Here is a 19,795-nt window from a genome sequence, read left to right as displayed (position 1 = left end):
ACATGATGCGAGTTCTGCCTACTCTCCGTCAGTGAAGTCAATTCTGAAACGCGTCCGAAAATGAACTGTAACTCAGCGAATACTCAGTCAAACAGGCATACAGTCACACAGGCATGAAGCTTGAATTATCTTCTTTCAAATGAAGTAATTTTTATAAAAAACAAATATTCACAGTTTATATAATATGTATGTAAAGAGAGAGATGTCAGTCGTTCTCATCTCAGCTAATTAAGTTTTAATGTGACTCCGCCTACGGAGACCACACTATTCAAACGCAAATGTGAGGCGATCCATACAAACCTGTGAAACGCCCACATCCGCTGGATAAGGCCGGTGAAACACTGGATGCGTGGCGTAAGCGTCTCAGCTGCGTGGCGTGTCCGTTTTTATTTCGGCTCCCATCCATGTTAACAGTTTAGAGTTTGCACACTGCCTGTGTGAGACGCGCGTCTCAGGCGCGGCACGAGCCGCGTGGAAAACGCGTGCATTCTAGAAATAGAACCGACGCCTATTTTTCACGCGACACGCAAGCGTCTGGAAGCGTTTCCATGCAAAATTGAATAGGAAAATCTGTTTATTTGTCATTTTGACACGAATACATATTAATAAATGTCCTTTTGATGTTTAAAAGTGTCTAGGTTTTGACATAAATGCAAATATAAATGTAATTTTACAAAATATGATCGATTTTCAAATACTGCTGTATTGAATGAACAGCTTTTAGCAAACTCTATTGCTATACTGAGATGAGGAATATATACTGTATGTGTTTTGTCAAAAATAAAGTCATCAACTAACTAATGAATCCTTTACTTTGAAATACGTATGATAAAATGTATACTTTAGTTTTGAAAGACGTTGACTAGTTTTGAAAAGATTATAAAGTATGTATGTGCATGCATATATATATGTGTGTGTGTATATATGAAGAGTTCAGATGCAAAAGCCTCTAAATGCCATCTGAAATTTTCTCCTAGAATGATAATTTTTATGAAGCTTGTATATTTAAGTTAGCTATAGGTGACACGTCACCTGAATGAATGGCTCATTAAGTATGCAGGGACGTAGTCTCACCAGGTGTGAACTACTACATATGCATGATGCTGTTGGAGCGTTTACGCCCCATCCGCATATTGGCTTTCCAAACTAAAAGTGTTTCACAAAACTAAAATCAATGTATCGTTTTTTTGTGGATGATTAGGCAGGATGATTTTCATATCATTTTGAAGAAAAAACACTAGGCGATGAAATCCATTAGTCAAAAGTCTTATTGCCACATATTTAGTATGTGTTTTGTGGCCTTATTTCAGAAACTTTAGTTTTTAGTTTTTTCAATAACCACGCATAAACATTATTCTCTCAAAAATGCAGACATGTACATTCTTGTTGCTCACATATTATGGTAGCCCTGTTTGTGCTAAATAGTGTGTAATTTTTTTTTGCCATTAATATGTTTATAAGCAACTGAAAAAAGCACAAATGTCAGGGCATGTCAGAACATATCAAGGACCCCAAAAACACCCCAGACCCCAGAGGGTTAAAAACTTGATTTTCACCACAGGGGAACTTTAAAGTAACTTAGCCAACACAGTACTCGATACAATGTTAGTACTTTTGTGATATAGAAAACAAAAAAATTCTGAGAATTGAGAGTAATCATATTCATTTGAAGGGCACTAATATCATAAAAAGCATGCAAAAATGCCCTAATTAGTTTTTTTTAGCTGTCTTTTGTTAAAAGAATCCAGCATTTTCACTCTCTAAGTTATTTATTTATCACCAGTGTATTTATATTATTTCTTTGTCCACTCACAGCATAGTTGCTCAGATGATTTGTTCAGTTTGAAAGTTCTTAGGAGTGCTGATAACATTTCAAAGAGTCTTTGTTGGCTATATTTGCATATATTACATTGAAGGGATCAAAAGCTTGCCGTGTGTCGCTGGGCGATATTTGCTTCACCATAGGGGCTTACAGTATCCGTTTCTTAAGATTTTAATTGGGTTGTTTTTGCACAAAGCAGGTGGTGCCTCATTTCAGCGAAATCCGGTGCTTAGTGGATTTAAGAATAAATGAGCTGGTATTTGGGAGAGTGATATTTGTAACTGTGATCAGATTGTGATGTTTTGATGCAGTGGTGCGTCTCTCTGCGGTCATTACTAAAGCACGAGTCACTCAAGGTCATCCAGGGCTTCTTTTATGTGTCTCCCTTCACACCTTGAAATGAAAGGCCTTTGCTTGAAGGCTCTTTGCTTTGGCTCTCGCTTTTAATTGATGTTTAATTGCCTTCTTTTTATTCATTTAATCAGACCAACATGGCATTCATTTGATCAGGTCGTCGCTTTGTACTCGAACGCGTCACATGCAACGCATACAAACTCGGACTAATAGTAAACGGATGTATTTGCATGAAGCTGTAAATCAATAGAAGCAGATGGCCGAGCCCCTCGCTGTTTGTTTGTGCTCTTCTGCCTGTTTGTTTTGCTCTTGAACGATGACTGAACCAGATTATATTTAAACGCTTGGCTTTTGGTGATCTTTCCCAGGCCCGTCGTTCAAGCCCAGCTGCAGCAAAGGCCAGAAATATCTGGAGTTCGTTCCCATCAACCTGCACACACAGAGAATGCGGGTGACGTGTCCAAGAAAAACAGGTGCGTCCCAGGCTTTCTTATTCCCTCTGTTCATGTTCTCGGGATTATAAGCAAGCGTACTGAATTTACACTCTGTACAGCATACATATAAAGAAACATGTATAAATATTTCAGACAGTAATATGCTTCTTTTGTCACATGATCTCATTCCATTGCATTTATATTTAACTTAGTAAAAAATAACATGAAAAAAAATAAAAATAATTTTGTTTATTTACAGTATAAAGTTCTATATTAATATACATTACCGGTCAAAAGTTTGGAATAATTACGAATAAGTTTGAAATATTAATAATTTTTTCATGTTTTTGAAAGAAGTCTCTTATGCTCATCAAGACTGCATTTATTTGATCAAAATGCACTGTAAAATTGTGAATAATTATTACATTTTTAAATAACTTTTTGATATTTGAATATATTTAAAAATTTAAATTTTATTTTCAATTATTGCTCTATTATTGGTTAATATTGGTACTCAATTATTAATTATAGTTTTTTATTATTATTATCAATGTTAGAAACAGTGTTTGCTGCTTAGTATGTATCATGGTTTCCTCCAAAATATGAATCAGCATAACTGTTTTCAACATTGCTAATAATCAGAAATATTTCTTGAGCATCAAATCATCATATTATAATGATTTCTGAAGGATCATGTGACACTGAAGACTGGAGTAATGATGCTGAAAATTCAGCTTTGATCACAGGAATAAATTACATTTGATAATATATTCACATAGAAAGAAAGTTATTCAATTGTAATAATATTTCACAATTTGGAACAAATAAGCCTTGGTGATCATCTATATTTAAAATCATTAAAAACATAATTATTCCAGACTTTTGGCAGTTGTGTATATTATTGATATAATTTAAATATTTCTATTTTTAAACCATTTATATTATTTTCTGTGCAGTGTTGTATACTTCACAAATGCTATGCTTACTGTGCGCAGTCAGTATGCATACTATATACTGCAGTAGTAGTTAAAGTAACATGGTAGAGTACGACAGAGCTTCTCTTTGTCTTCCTCCCTCTGTAGTTTGTGTCTGGCTGTTTATTTAGCTCTGGGAAGCAGTGCATGGTGGTCCCAAAGATCAGTACATCACCCTATTAGCAAAGTGCAGTTAGCCCCGTCGCCTCTGGTGCTTCACTTCACACGTGTGTCCCAGTGGCAGGTGGCGGGACAGTCAGCGGGGAGATGTTGACAGGTGCAGACGAGTAAATGAGGATATGACAGCATACACTTTCAGCACAGCAGGAGACTCACTCCTGATTCGACAAGATGCATGTCAAAATAATAGCATTCACCACAACTGTGAAGTGTTTTACAAATACTGCCAATGCATCGAGCTTGAAATATCACGTTTCGATTTTAGATGCTTAAAGTAATGAATCTCTTTTTTTAGTATTTCAAATATTTAAAAATATATATATTCTTTACCCATCAAAAGTTTGGGTTTGGTAAGATATGTTATTGTTTCTGAAAGAAGTCTCTTCTGCTAAACAAGGCTGACTTTATTTGATAAAAAAATTACTTTTCTCTGTTTGAATAAATGTTAAAATGTAATTTATTCCTGCGATCAAAGCTGAATTTTCAGCATCATTACTCCAGTCTTCAGTGTCACATGATCCTTCAGAAATCACTCTAATATGATGATTTGATGCTCAAGAAACATTTATCATTATCATTATTAATGATGCAAACAGTTGTGCTGCTTCATATTTTTGAATACTTTTGTATAATTTCAGGATTCTTTGATGAATAGAAAGATTAAAAGAATGTCATATATATATATATATATATATATATATATATATATATATATATATATATATATATATAAGCCATGTAAAAGATTGTTCTTTTTTATCAATTTAATTTAATAAAATGGTTCAATAAAATCCCTGAACTTTTAAAACAGTCTATATTATAAACACTTATACCATGGTCTGGGTGAATACTCGATTCTGATTGGCTGCAGGGTGTCCATTAAAAAGTGATAGAGGACACCTAGTAAATAAACCGTCAGACGTAACCAGGGAAACCAAGTTATTGTTTGTAAAAACTTTAGATTTCGATTGTAAACTAATTAAAATATAAACTAATGTTTTAAAAATGTGTTATTTGGCAAGTGACCATGGTATAAGCGGGTTAATGCCCTTCGAGGTGTCCATTGTCAGGTATTAATGGACTTCGGCGGAGGCAACCGTCCTCGCTGTCGTCCATTAATACCTGACAATGGACACCTCGTCGGGCATTAACCCTTACTTTTAGTACTGTATATAATAGTATGTAATATGAACATGAATGAATGAATGAGGCATTTATATAGCGCTTTTCATATGTACTACTGTACACCCAAAGTGCTTTACAATCATATCAGGGGATCTCTCCTCAACACCACCAGTGTGAGCATCCACATGATGCGACGGCAGACACAGTACTACAGCGCCAGTGCGCTCACCACACACACACACACACACCAGCTATAGTGGAGAGGAGAGAGAGAGTGATAGAGCCAATTCAGTGGATGGGGATTATTAGGAGGCCACGATTGGCAATGGCCAATGGAGGGAATGTGGCCAGGACACCGGGGTTACACCCCGACTCTTTTACGAGAAATGCCATGGGATTTTTAATGACCACAGAGAGTCAGGACCTCGGATTAATGTCTCATCTGAAGGACGGTGCTCTTTTGACAGTATAGTGTCCCCGTCACTCTACTGGGGCGTTAGGACCCACACAGACCACAGGGGGAGCGCCCCCTGCTGGCCTCACTAACACCTCTTCCAGCCTTGGGCTACAGGGTGATATGGCTGTTGGCTAACATGAATACTTTTTAAAGAAAAAATCAATGAATAGGTGATTGATTGCTAATGTTAAATTATGATATTTATGTACAGAAGAATGTTTTTTTCAGCCATGACAGAGAGTCTGATACTGAACAGCTGAGTGGCAGAATGAAAGTTTAAAAGCCAGACATCATCTCTTGATTCAGCTGGATTCATGTTGTTAATGGTGCTGCATCTTTAAAGACAATGCTCACACACAATTTCCTAGAAGCCGGTTTTGTTTACCGCTTCAAACAGAAGTCCCGAGGTGACAGTGGTGGACAGCACTTTACAGGCTGGCCTTCAACTTCTCACCAGCAACACGCCATCTATGTCTTTCTTTTTCTTTTTTGCCTAGTGCTGACAAGCACTCAGCTGCTCTTAAGGACCATAACGTCAATTTCTTTTTTATTTGAAATACTTTTCAAATGTCGGTTTTAAAGATATGGAAGTGTTTTTCTTTCTAAAGCTATTCACACATTCAAATGTCAAGCCTCACCTTACGTTTATAATTGAATAGCCTATTTCACTTTAAAATACTTTGCAAAAACAATTTCACATTGACTAGAGCTGTCAATCATATTAAAACTGTTAATCTAATTAATTACACATTATTATGAATTATATAATTCAACTAATTGCAATAATCACGTTAATCACATTACAATAATCACTGACAAAAGCCCAGTGTGGCGAGCAGGACAAGGCAGAGGGACTGCAACCATACTAATAAGCCAAAAAGAACTTTAAATAACTTTTTTTGTTTTTAATGCAGAAGTAAGAGTGTTGAACTTTCTTCTCTTGCGTCCTATTCTTCTGCAATCCAGAATGGCAGCACAGCTGAAAGGTTTGTTTGTACTGCGCTCTAAATATTTGAATGAAATATTACATATATAAGAATTATATTCAAATTTAATATAATTATTATAATCTAACTTAATTTCAGTTAGGGGGGAAACGGTTTTAGCTTGTCTCCTGAGGTAGGGCGCAATGGGCAAAATATTGTGCAATGAAATAGCATGACAAAAACTAAATAAACTAAATAATGTCTTTAAATCAAATATAAAATGTTTTCTAAAAGTTGAACTTTTAATTGTGCATGGCTTTCTAAACATGCGGATCTCTGCTGCGATGCGCGAGAGCAATGTTCAAAGATGTCCATCGAGTGCTTGTTTACATAGAAAACAATGGAAAAGCAGCGCAGAAAATGCGGTTTTGCACAGAAAATGCGTATTTTACGTAACCAAGATCATCTTCTGTCACATTCACCGTCTGTCATCGTCCTGTCTGCACTACAGTTCCCAGAATCCTCCTTGTTTCCACACCTGAACTCACTCCCTTCATTACCCGCCTGTTCGTCATCATCATCATCTGCATCACCTGTCTTGTGTTCATCTGTCTGTGTATTTAAGTTCCTTCTGTTCACTCATCACTTGTCGGTCAATGTTTAATGTTAGGTTATCTATGTTCTGAGCACACGCTCCCTTTTTTATGGTCGGTCAATCTGTCAGGCTTCCGGGTAGATGAAGTAGGAGACGAACACGAAGATGATGAATTCCAAGATTTTAATTCTCAATATAAACAAATACAAACAAAAAGGGAGCGTGTGCTCAGAACATAGATAACCTAACATTAAACATTGACCGACAAGTGATGAGTGAACAGAAGGAACTTAAATACACAGACAGATGAACACAAGACAGGTGATGCAGATGATGATGATGACGAACAGGCGGGTAATGAAGGGAGTGAGTTCAGGTGTGGAAACAAGGAGGATTCTGGGAACTGTAACGCAGACAGGACGATGACAGACGGTGAATGTGACATCTTCGCATTGAGCTTCTATATTTCTGCAATGTTTTGAATGAGCAACGAAGAAGCGCCGCATCAAGTAGGTCCAATTGGATAGACTAAGAAAAACATTAAAACACAACAAATCTTAAATCATCATCTTGTTCGCCACTGATAAGGCTGCCTGACGCGCACCTAAAATTCAAATGCACCGGTTTTGTATTAGAACGTGGATTTTTATTTAAAATTTGACAAATATTCGAAATTCAAATTTTAATATGACAGTCCTACTGCACTCTCTACTGTAATGGTGTGAGTTTGCCTTTCCTTTTGCATTTGCTGCATTTGCACTTTTTGTGTGAAAGTTTTTTTTTTGTTATTAAAAACAAATCAAGCCCAGCCCAAGTAATGCAAAATTAATGTAATTACTGTAATGTAATTACTTTACATAAAAAGTAATTAAGTAATGCAATTAGTTACTTTTTTTAAGGGAGTAACGCAATAACGCATTACTTTTAAAAGTAACTTTCCCCAACACTGCTCATGTTGTTCCAAACCTGTATGCATTTCTCTCTTCAGCAGAACACAAAAGAAGACAAGTTTCAGTTCCCATTGACTTTCATTGAGTTTTTGCACATACTATGGAAGTCAATGTGAACCAAAACTGTTTAGTCATCAGTATTCTTCTAAATAGCCACTTTTATGTGTCACAATAGAGAGAAAGACACGTTTGGATCTACATTAGGGTGAGGAAATGATGACAGTGATCTTTTTGGGTGGACTATCCCTTTAATTGGCATAATTGTTTATATTTTTTGCGTACTTCCATACAGTGCAGAATTAATTGCAGTAAATTAACGTGTTGAACTGACAGCCCTACTTGAAAGGTTTCTAGTCCTCTGCAAATAATTCATCTCCACCACTGAGATACACAGGTGCCTGAGCCCCTCGGATCAGAGCCTCCATTTATAGAGCCTGCAAGAACCTGCACAAATCGCCTCCAAATTGGGCCATGCGTGACGGATGATCCTGACCTGTATATATGCCACTGTATTCATCGTGTGGGTGCACTGTTGTGAAACAGCCAATTAGAGTCTCCTGAAGAGGCCGGGGAGCGGCGAGAGCATGAGGGTGGGATCCGAGTCGTCACACAAGAACCTCGTCGTCATTAGCGAAGGATCGTCACGATCCCATGTTTGAAGGGACCTGAATCATTATTTTCTGTTTAATGTTTCACACTCACTTCCCTTGGAGCTGATTGGTTGACCTTGCATATATCTAGCAGAAATACTGCAGATGCAGTGTATGACCTCCACAGTGACCACACACGATATTTTCTCCATTGGCGGCTTTGAGAAATCGAGGTGAAATCATGAAAATGGGCCACAATTAGTGTAAAAATGGGTGTTAAAAATTAAACCACTGCAAATTTCATGTTTGAATCATTTGGTCGCCACTTTCTTTCAGTGTATATTGGGTGATGAATGTCAGGATGTGTATTAATAATAATAATTTATATTTATTAATGTTCTCCGCTGTTTAAGCTCTAAGCAACTGCCTATATTGCCTGTACACTCTTAAAAATAAAGGTTCTTTATTGGCACTGATGGTTCCATTAAGAACCTTCAACATCCATGGAATCTTTCCATTCCACAAAAGGTTCTTTATAGTGGGAAAGAGTTCTTTCGATTATTGAAACCTTTAGTTTTAAAGGAACACGCCGACTTTTTGGGACTTTAGCTTATTCACCGTATCCCCCAGAGTTAGATAAGTCCATACATACCCTTCTCATCTCCGTGCTTGCAGTAAATCTGTCTGACGCACCCACCGCTAGCCTAGCTTAGCACAAAGACTGGAGGTAAACGGCTCCAGCTAGCATACTGCTCCCAATAAGTGGTGCAGGTGCTGCGTGTAAATCACTCTGCCCAAGTAGCAGTGCTTCGCCTTCTGAGAATATAGTTCCCAGTATGTATACGGTTAGAAGATGGCTACTATACAAATCACAACATGTAAATAGGAAAATGTTGGCGTTATTTTGTCACTCATTGGGAGCAGTATGCTAGCTGGAGCTGTTTACCTCCAGTCTTTGTGTTACCTCCAGTCTTTAAGTCCCAAAAAGTCGCCGTGTTCCTTTAAGCCTTACACCAAAGTCTGATCTTAGGTGAATCATTGGAATGAGTCTCATAAAGTCTGCTTGTTCCATTTGTTCAATGAATTGTATTGTCAGAACAGTTGCAGCAAACACAAGTGTTTTACAACCACACATTTTATAGGATATAAAATATACAAGGAATATATTATTTGCACAGTTGCACAGTAGTTGGTTCATGGATCGACCCATTTGTTCCTCGTAGCATACGGCTCTTAATGTTTAGTCGTCTAATGATGCCTGAGATTGTGTTCCTGGAGTACTGAGATTTTCTCCTGAAGAGTCCATGAGCTGGTCTTGATGTAATGTTCCGATGATATTTCATTAAAAATGACTAAAATACAAAGAAATCAATTCACTTTTGGTATTCACAAAGGTGGATATTGCTTAGGATTTTAAATGTAAGTTTTATGATAAAACTGTAGCATATACCAGGGGTTCCAAAACTTTTCCATGACAAGGCCCCCCAAATACCACTAGGTTCTGGCCAAGGCCCCCCTTTTGCAGGATGTTTTATTGAACCCATCGACAATACTACGGCAAATGTAGAAATAAATAAATAAAACGTCTCGGTGAACATCAGATTATGTGATGGTGTTTGATACCAGCCAATCAGAAAGATTATAGAGATGCACCGATTACAATTTTCTAGGCCTGCCGATGAGTTTGACCTGCCGATACAGATTTTAGCCGATTCCGATTTCATTTTTTCTAACCACTTTACAGCACGCACAAATATGTATTTTCTATTTATTTTTGTTTATAAAACAGCATATATTTTACCCAAACTGAATAACAAAAACAAGTTTAAATGGGTACATTTTCTATAAATATTTTTGAGTCATTTCTTTTTCTGACATAGCCTACTCCAGTCCTTTTTAAAACACACTAGACATGCAAATGATGTGCATTTTAGGCACTTTTTGTGTGAAATTTATTTTGTCCATCAAAAGTTTGCTTTCACTTTAATTGAGCGTGAGCAGCGCAGCAAAAAATAGACTCGGCGCCAAAACCCCAGCTTCACTGCTGCTCACGCGACGCTCCTGCTTGACGCTCACGCGCTGCTCCTGCTCGTGGTGTGAATGCAATCATTGATTAACATGCACGCGGAAAAAAAATACACGCTGCTCGCGCGTCGCTCGCGCTTGCGTCTGAAACGGTAGTAATTCACGAGACTTCCTACATGTGCGTTCCGTGTGCATGTGTGATGCTGAAGTTGCGCGATGTTAATCATGCGGCGCCCGAGTGCATTTGACCGGCATAAAATCAGCATAGTATGTCAGACTGTTCGGCCGGTCGCCGGTCATGGCCGATCACGTGAAAATCGGCCAATTCCGGTCACCAGGCATTCAATCGGTACCCTGGTAATCCAGAGTTCTCGCGAGAGCACAAGTTGAATTTGCTCAGCAAGTTACTCTGGTGTCGAATAATAATGCTCATTAAATATGCCCTTCGATCTGAGCTGCACCAATCACATCGGGTTATCTGATATAGGCGGGCCAGAGGCGAGATGGCGACAGTGCTGTGTCATTAGTAAACATTGCAAGATGGCTATGGATGAACACCAGTTGTTTGAAACGGCTTTGGCCGCTACAATGAACGAGTTAGACTTGGCATTTTATCTAAAAGAGGAACAGAAGACGGCGCTCGAATCGTTCCTTTGCAAGAAGGATGTTTTTGCTGTTTCGCCGGCCGGATACGGTACTCCGCTGGTAGCTGGGGTTTATTGTTGTGATTGGTCGTAGTGTTATCCAATTGCGTGTAGCGAGATTTTCAAATGCACGCTTGGTGCCGCCTCTCGAGCTGGGCGATTTTCATTAGTCGACGCCAGACCATTAATCTTTTAGATTTAGGTCTGGATTTCCAGGCTAATCAATCGGTGCATCTCTAAAAGATTAGTATTGAAAGTATAATGTTCAGATAGGCTATGCAACAAATTATTATAATGCTATTTCATAACAATACTCATAATAATATAAATATTTTTCTGTTTTTGTACTTTTTTTTTTTTTTTTCAACTTGCTGCGCCCCCCACTTTGAAAACCCCGGGCATATACTATCTTGTTCATGTTACTTGTGATATTCACAAGTATTAATTCTGGAGCCTTGCTGTTGCGCAGGCGATTTCCATACTTGAAACGCATCACACATTTAAATATGTCTAAACAGCACGTCGTTCCTCTCTACACCCTGTTCAATAGATGCATCACAGTTCTTCAGCTGGAACAGGCTGTTTGGATGTATTCGCAAAACAACAGGAAGCACATAAAACGATGAAATATAGACGTAAATCGTGCGCCGTGGGCTTGTTTTGATTTGTAAGGCCTGTTGAAGGATGTTTGCTGTTTCCTCCACAGATTCCTTCTATGATGTGGTCACAGTAGGAGCTCCGGCATCACATTCGCAAGGCTTCAAGAACGGAGGCTTGCAGAAACTGCTCAGCAAATACGAATCCGAGAAGAAGAGGTCAGTCTCCACACGTATGCACACGCTATGCACGCATGATTATTTTGCTCTGGTATTAAACCGTAAAAGCCTCCATCTGTGCATTTGACAGCATCCCCCTTTAGAGATATAAACTAGGAAAGTTCGCTTTTTGAATACAAAATGTCATGTACTGTGTATGTCATTTGTGCGGAGACGATTTTATACAAGATTAATTTGTCAACACAAGACCACTGACGAGTTTTTTCATTTAATGAGATATTATAAATTCATGTAATCCTTGTCATCCATGTCTTCTAGATAAAATATTTTGAGACCTCAGGCTGTCAAGCTCACACACTATAAAAACACTATAAACGTATTGCACATTGGCTTTGTGTGATGCACATAGCGATAGTAGTGAGTCTCAGGAACTTGCACTGTGCAAATTGATTATTTTGTTAGAGAGAAATATAAGCCGCATGAGCTGCAGCACATTTAGATGCGTTTCTAGGGAATTGTACGAAGGTTGCATCATTCGGAAGCAGAACTGTAATCCACACGCGCACATTTTTATCTTTTTGAAGTTAATATTGTTGATGTTTTTCCTTCAGGCTCAAATATTTGCCCTCATTAAGACTCTTTAAGTTGATCAATCGGTTAATCCGGTTGATTTCGATGAACGATGGAGTTGTTTCACAATTCCTCACACATTCCAGTTGCCCTGATTCGTGAACCCAATAGCGCTATGATTTTCTGCTTTATCGATTTTGAATGAAGCCTAGACTTTCAGTTAAGCCTGGATTTTACATTCATAGGTGTACTATCAGAGTAGAGCAGGGGTGTCCAAGGTCCGGCCGCAGGCCAATTGTGGCCCGGGGATGAATTTTAAACGGCCCGCAGCTTGTCTATTAGAATACATTATATATGGCCCGCCACGCATCATTTACAAATCATGCAGTTTCACAGTGGCAGCACTAGATTTTAGGCCAGGTGTAGCAGTAAACCGTGAGTGAAACTAAATTTGATAACTGATAAGCGCTGCCATTTCTGTCGCTTATGAGAAACATTAAACGCGGCAAAAGCGGCACATGGACCATTTATTATCTCTGCCTAAAAGACAGCACAGCGTGAGCTTAGAAGAAATGCGTTTACCAGCTGACCGTCTCAATCACGCGACCACTAAACAGCTCAGTGAGATCCAGTGAGAAGCGTTCGAGTTCAGTGCAGAAGTCTCCGATACAAACACAAATGTCTTGGTGATTGGTGAACTAGTTTAAAGCCAGATGAAACCAGCGCTGACGTTCTCAACAACACTGACGCGGAAAAACATCTGATGCGACAAACAATCCAGGTAGAATACCTTTCAATCCACAAATCACCAACATTTACTATGGATTTACTGTAGTAACACTAACTGTAAACATGGTATAGTAGTAGAAATGTGGGATATTCATATCAAATTTTATTATATTATCAATGTAGACATGTATTAAGTATGAAAGTCCCCCTGTGGTCCCCCTGTTTATATGTCTTTGTGGTGTTTTTAATATGCTTTAAGACAAACCATGTGTAAATTCATAAGTCGACACCATTGCTGAGTATTTTCTCCTTAAAACTGCAGTGAATCAAAGACAGTCTCAAAAACACGGTTTGAAATCGCTGGTGTTTCTGACATCACAAACTACCGTGTAACCAATCAGATCAATGTGTGATCATCAACGAGTGGATCTCTGAGCTGGTGTGAGTGAGTGGAGGCGGAGCTCATTTGCATATTCATAGCACCGCGTATACTAAATGAGGCAAGGGTGTCGAGTTACATTCAAGCTATTTTAAGGCATGACGATTTTTTTCAAGGAAAAAACATTTAAATATGTCATTTTGGTGATTTAAAGAATAGTTTAAAGGGATACAATAATTGACTACAGGGGGACTTTAAATAAAATATAGGGCAAATTGCAGATACATTTGATATAAGATAGTTTTGTGCATTTGTATTTATACTAAATGTGTTGACTGACTAAATACCATAAAGCCATTTCAGATACCATAGAAACCATATTGTCATTTTTTATTTTTACTGTACAATCTGTGGTTTTACCTGTGGGTCTCATGATCTAAATGTGATACTCAAGATGACCATTGGTTAATTTAATAAGAGTAGAGTTCTAACTCGGTAAGAATATTTAAATTTTAACCTTTAAGAATGAGAGTTTAAAATTGTACCGATGTTATTGTTTTTATTGATGTGTATATATATATATATATATAATAATGGAGGTGCGTCGACAACATAGAATCTGGCCCCTGTAAAAAATGTAAAAAAAATATTTTTACAGATGTTATTGTTTTTATTAATGTTAAATCAGCCTTAAATCAGATCAGCCTTTATCTCGTCTTCTCAACAGTGGCCGTGCTTGACGTATCAGGCTAAAACCACTTGCAACGATTGTACTGTCATGAGTAATCAGTGTTCACTTGTGATAGCAAAAGTTTAGTATAAGTTTCAAACTGTTGGTGCTCCTGGAAAATACAGTAATAGTAGAACTGTTCTTTCTCTCTCTGGAGTCTTTAATGACTTCAGTAACTTCAGAGTCGGACAGTTTCCCAATTGGATCCCATTGGCACAGCTCTGGAGTCTCTCCTGACATGTTTGTCACTCTCAAATCAATCACAACCCACTCCTTCTCCTTCTTTATATTCTGTTCAATTTGTCCTCACAGAGATGCCTGGCAGTCATTGAGCAGTTTGTCTGTCCTTGCCGTCACACCAAACATTTCAAATATGAGTGTTTTTTTTTTAATTCCCAGCCCTCTAAAGAAGAAGGAAAAGCATGTCATATTATTTCAGCCCCCTTGTGATATCCATAAGTAAAGAGCTCCACCACACAAATTTATCTTATTCGGTTATTTGCATTTTTGTGAAGGATCACAGCTGGCTTTCGTGGATGCAATCTTAAGGGGTGATTTTGTTGATGCGAGGCTGATCATGTGAACGTGTCAATTTTTTTATCATTTAAGTTGTACTTCGCTCAAACCCCCTGAGGATAGACTCATTAAAAAACCAAGCAAAGTCCAATTATTTTCTTTACAGTGCCGGGGTTTTTCATGTTACTAAGCCTGACCGACAGAGGAATACTAGTATGAAGGAATTCAACATCCTTTCAAAGGTTTCCAGCCCCAGTGGTAAGAAGATTTATCAGTCGAGAGCGCCACTGATACGAGGCAAGGACATTTGCCGTTTCTACCTGAGAGAAATCAATTTGTGAAAGAGCGTTCGCGCTGCACATTAATCCAGGCTGAGACGGGCCTCATTTTGTTTCCTTTCTGAGTTTGCAAATGTTTTACTTCATCCTCAGATTTTCCTTTTTTTTTACTTCCTCACAAGCTGAGAGAGTCCTTCCTTTTTTAGGGCGTTTTCACACCTGAAAGTCCGAACCAGAGTTCATATTTTGATACATTTTATACATTCGGTAAGTTTTGGTTTGGTTACACATTGCAATTATGCGAGCGCACTAAAGAACTTTACATGACATACTTGCGTCCTGTCGTCATCATCTATGTGGGCTGTGTCTTGACATTGATTGGTTTGTAAACGGACGTGCGTCTGACATCAGCGTGTTGTCAATTCGGCTGGTAACTTTGACAAGAATGAAAAAAAAAAAGCTTGATAATGAAGAATGAATGAACAGACATATATCGTTGCCACTATACTGTTATTATTACGGCATTACTCCCTGCAGCACCAACTATACTCGAGGCTATAGTTCAAATTCGCCAAATGAACGTCCTCGTTATCGTCGCCGGCAGGAAAGGAGGAGAAGTCTGCAAGCAATCCTACGAGAACCACTGGAACTTCCTGTAAATGGTCTGAAAGTCCGAACCATACAGAAAATGCTTTCACACTAGAAACGAACCAAACCTTTGTTCAGTTTGATCCGAACCGAGACTACCTCTTTTTGTTTGACCAAATTTTGTCTGTTTGGTCCGGACCGTGGTCCGGGGGAGGTTTCACATCCTGTAATTCGGATCTGAAAAAGTCAGAAAATCCGGACCAAACAAGGTAGGTGTGAAAGGACCCTTAGAATTCGTTCTATTAAAACAGTGCTGTATTAAATTTTCAAATGAAGTTAAAGATGCTTGTTAAAGGGAAAGTTCACCCAACAATTGGCATAATTTACTCTCCCTTGTGTTCTTCTAAACATGTTTGACTTTCTTTGGAAAGTAAAAGGTATTTAAAGATTGTACTTTTGCATGCAATTACAATGAATGAAGACTAAGGGTGTGTTCACACTTGTAGTTCGGTTCGCTTGGTTCGCTTGGTCCGTTTGGTCCGAACCAAAAAGAAAACAAACGTTCATATTGGTGTTTTAACACCGAACCTAAAGGCATAGGAATTCATTCACAACCTGATTGATCGGCTTTTATTACGGATATTTCAGTTCGGATCTTACCGAACATCCAAAACAATGTTGTGTTCTGGGCGAAATGCACTCGCTGTATGTGTGTAGCTTCATATGATGGTATTTTGACCAGCTGAGAACTCGTGAAGAGCTCACAAAATGTGTAAAGGAGTTGGCAGGAATCCATGCGTCACACACACACACACAGATCTGGAGGATGACAACTCATTCACACTTGTTCAAATAAGTGACAGAGCAATCGCACTAGGGTTCGTTTTAATCCAACTAAACATGCCAAGTGTGAACTGGTTTTATCACCTGAATCATTTGATTCATTGGAAAGATCCGACTCAAAAGAATGAAATGTTCCCAATCCGGCAAAGCAGAACAATGGCAGATAGAGGTTCGGTGAATATTGATTTAAATTTGGTTGGTTGCTCACAAAAAGCTACTTTCAAAGACTTTAAAGTGCAGTATAGTATTTGTACAGGCTACTTTTATGATACTTTTAAGTCCTTTTTGAAGCCTAAAAGATTGAGTCCCCATTGTAGTTGCATGGAAAAGAGCGACAGAATGCATTCTTCAAAGTGTATAAACGACTTGAGTATAAATAAATAATGCAAAATGTTCATTTTTTCAGTGAATGATCTCTTTAACTTCCATTCTAGGTTGTTTTTTAATCTCTGTACACATAAAGGGGGAGTTGAACTCGTGCGTGAACTATCAATTTGTGTATTTCCATGGACAATGAGAGATGACCTCATGAGCAATCCCATATTCATTCACACATCCACCCGGACCTTCCTGCAAAGCAACCTTTTAGCTTTTTCTTTGATTAAAGGACAAATAATTGGACAGACACGATTATTGGACGTTATTAATGTATCAGAGGAAAAAGGATGCTGGGGGAAAAAAGACGCTGAAAGCGAAATGAAAGAGCCATCTGTCTTTTCTTCTGCCTATAGAGCCAAGCAGGGAAGAATCCATCAGGTCAGGGCTGGACGCTCGGCCCGATGTAATATGCGGCTACAATGGCTTTGATTGGCCTGCTATGTGAGAGCCAATCAATATCCATTTCTCTGGTTCCCTGAGGCCGCCCCAGAGCCGGGCATTTATTTCTCTTTAACATCCGCAAGCTTTTTATTTGCCTTTAATTTGAGCGTGTCTGCATGACTAGAATGTTCTGTCGTTAAGCAGTCGATTTGCTTTCTGCACAATGATAATCGTCTACTTCCAGATGGCGGGATCGAGTGTTTTTGTGGTGGATTTGAGTGTGTGTACTACTTTGACTCCAAGTTCTCGGAACTTTGGCAGAACGTTCTGGCAAGGTTCTCTCAAAGTTCTAAACAAATGTAACGGTAGTATAGAATGTTCGTTCAAAAGTTATCTGGTCTTTAATAATGTTCTCAAAACATTCGTCTACAGTTGCTACTTTTTTAGAACGTTCAGAAAACATTCAAAAGTAACTTTCCCATAATATTTGCGAAATGAAAAAAAAAAAAAAATTCCCTTAAAGTTCATGCAACCAAGAAAACGTTTTCAAAACAATAAAAAAATTTATGTTTTGAACGTTCAGAGAATTTAACTTAATGGGAATCTTAGCCGAATGTTCTTATAACATATTTTTGTTTGCTGGTATAAGTGTTGTTCCTGCTTAGGAGTGAATAGGAATGCTAACAGATAGCTTACACCTCTGGCCTGGCCTGGTGTAAACTCTTGTCCTGTGGCGTAAATGTCCCTCTCTGCCTTTACATTTGTACATTTAATGAGAGACACACCAGAGATGTGGGCCTTATTGCACTGAGGGGCTTGGCGTTTGCTTTTTCTCTCATTAGCATCATTTTTATATCCATTGATCATTTATGAATATCCGGACTGCACATTAACTGATCTTCGTGTATGTGTAGGATGTGGCTAATGGTAGCGCTCCTTTGAAATATTTCCTGCTGTTCTGTGGCGAAATTTCCCTCTTCCCTGCTGTGTGTGTTTCATGCTGCGGTGTAGATTATTTTAGGCTAGTTATGCACCCTTTTGAAGAACTGTATATTTGATTATAGACTTTAGAGTAGACAGTATATTTAATTGTATGACAATGAGGCTTTGTGGAAGAGCTTTTGACTCTGCAGCTGCACAAGCTATACGGCTACTGGTAATTTAACCTGGTTCAATATAGAAAAAATTGTTGGAATCAATACAAGCAAAGAAAAAGCCAACTATGCTAAAGGTACAAAACAGACCGTTCGCAAAGACCCGCCCCCTTTAGTTACTGTTGCCTGACAAGCCACGCCACTCTCATCACGCCACACAACATGTTCTCACGCAGTGAAAAATACAAGGCGGACTAAAGAGGACACTGACAACGCGTCGACAGACAGGACAGAGCAGGTTAACTTTTGATATGAAACAAAGTAGCAAACAAATGAAAAGTATGAAACAAAAGAAATTTAAACAATAAATTCCGTTTTGTGGCTCTTTAATGTGTCGCGACAGATCGCTCAGTTAAAGCTGCTCGTGAACCGATCATCTCTTCCTCCTAGTTAATTTATAGCATCAAATAAATTTGAATGAACATCAGAAGGAATATTGTTTCAACCGCGGAAAGACGTCAGTACACACTGTTTTTCAAGTTCAAGTCCACCAACGTCATTCTACTAACTCTCCTGACTGCTTTGTTGAACAAAATAGCGGATGGCGGATTATGATTGGTCAGATCGCCTGTCAATCAAACTCCCGGCGAAGGGCGAGATTGTTAAAAAGAGCAGTATGTGTCTGCTACAAACACAATAAGGATATCAGTATACCCTTAAAAAGACATCAAATGTAATGTTTTTGATTTACACCTAATGAAACCAAATAAAACTAAATTGAGATGTACTGCTAAATATATTTAAAAAAAAATTTAAAAAAATTTATATATATATATATATACACACACATTTACATTTTAATATAATATTATAATATTTATTTCAATTATTATAATACAATAATATTGTTATATATATATATATATATATATATATATACTGTTAATTTAATATTATAGTTTTATTTTATATATATATATATATATATATATATATATATATATATTTGTATATTTATATTTTTGTAAAGAAAAGTATTTATATTTACTGCTGTCTTTGAGAAAATATTTTTTTAACAATTTGTTCGTAAAATGTCTCAGAATCTTTCCGGATCACAACTAAAATGAATGTGACTACTATGCTAATCAGACTATTTGCTCTATCTCCCAATGATATTTGAGTATTGTCTCTGCCTTGTTTTATAATACACCATCTACTTGGCCCACTTGTAAATGAAAATGCAAAAAACATCTGAAGGATTCGGTCTGGGCTTTGAGATTGGAGAAGCTGGAGGGTTCGTGATGAATGAGTCGGCCGCGGCACAAATGCTGTTTTCTTGAAGCCAGGTTGATAAAGAACTTCTTCAGGCTAGATCAGGTCTGGCTCTCCTGAGGTGTTCGGCCAACAAGTCATTAGCCATCGAGCCGGGTCTCAGATGGCATTATATTCCTGCCACT

General features: G+C 38.1%; 1 protein-coding gene across 10 annotated transcripts in view; it reads left to right on the top strand.

The window, feature by feature from the left end:
* Positions 1–19,795, top strand: part of inpp4b (inositol polyphosphate-4-phosphatase type II B) — a 173,914-nt gene that overhangs the window by 99,275 nt on the left and 54,844 nt on the right. For all 10 annotated transcript variants that reach the window (XM_079895337.1, XM_079895338.1, XM_079895334.1 and 7 more), the window contains 2 exons: positions 2,545–2,649; positions 11,783–11,891. In XM_079895337.1, coding sequence (XP_079751463.1) covers positions 2,545–2,649; positions 11,783–11,891 — 214 coding nt within the window. The remainder of the gene's footprint in view (positions 1–2,544; positions 2,650–11,782; positions 11,892–19,795) is intronic.

This window comes from Squalius cephalus (genome assembly GCF_949319135.1).
Source record: "Squalius cephalus genome assembly, chromosome: 2".
Classification (NCBI taxonomy): domain Eukaryota; kingdom Metazoa; phylum Chordata; class Actinopteri; order Cypriniformes; family Leuciscidae; genus Squalius; species Squalius cephalus.
The sequence above is the reverse complement of the archived record's forward strand: the minus strand, read 5'-3'. Positions and strand labels throughout refer to the sequence as shown.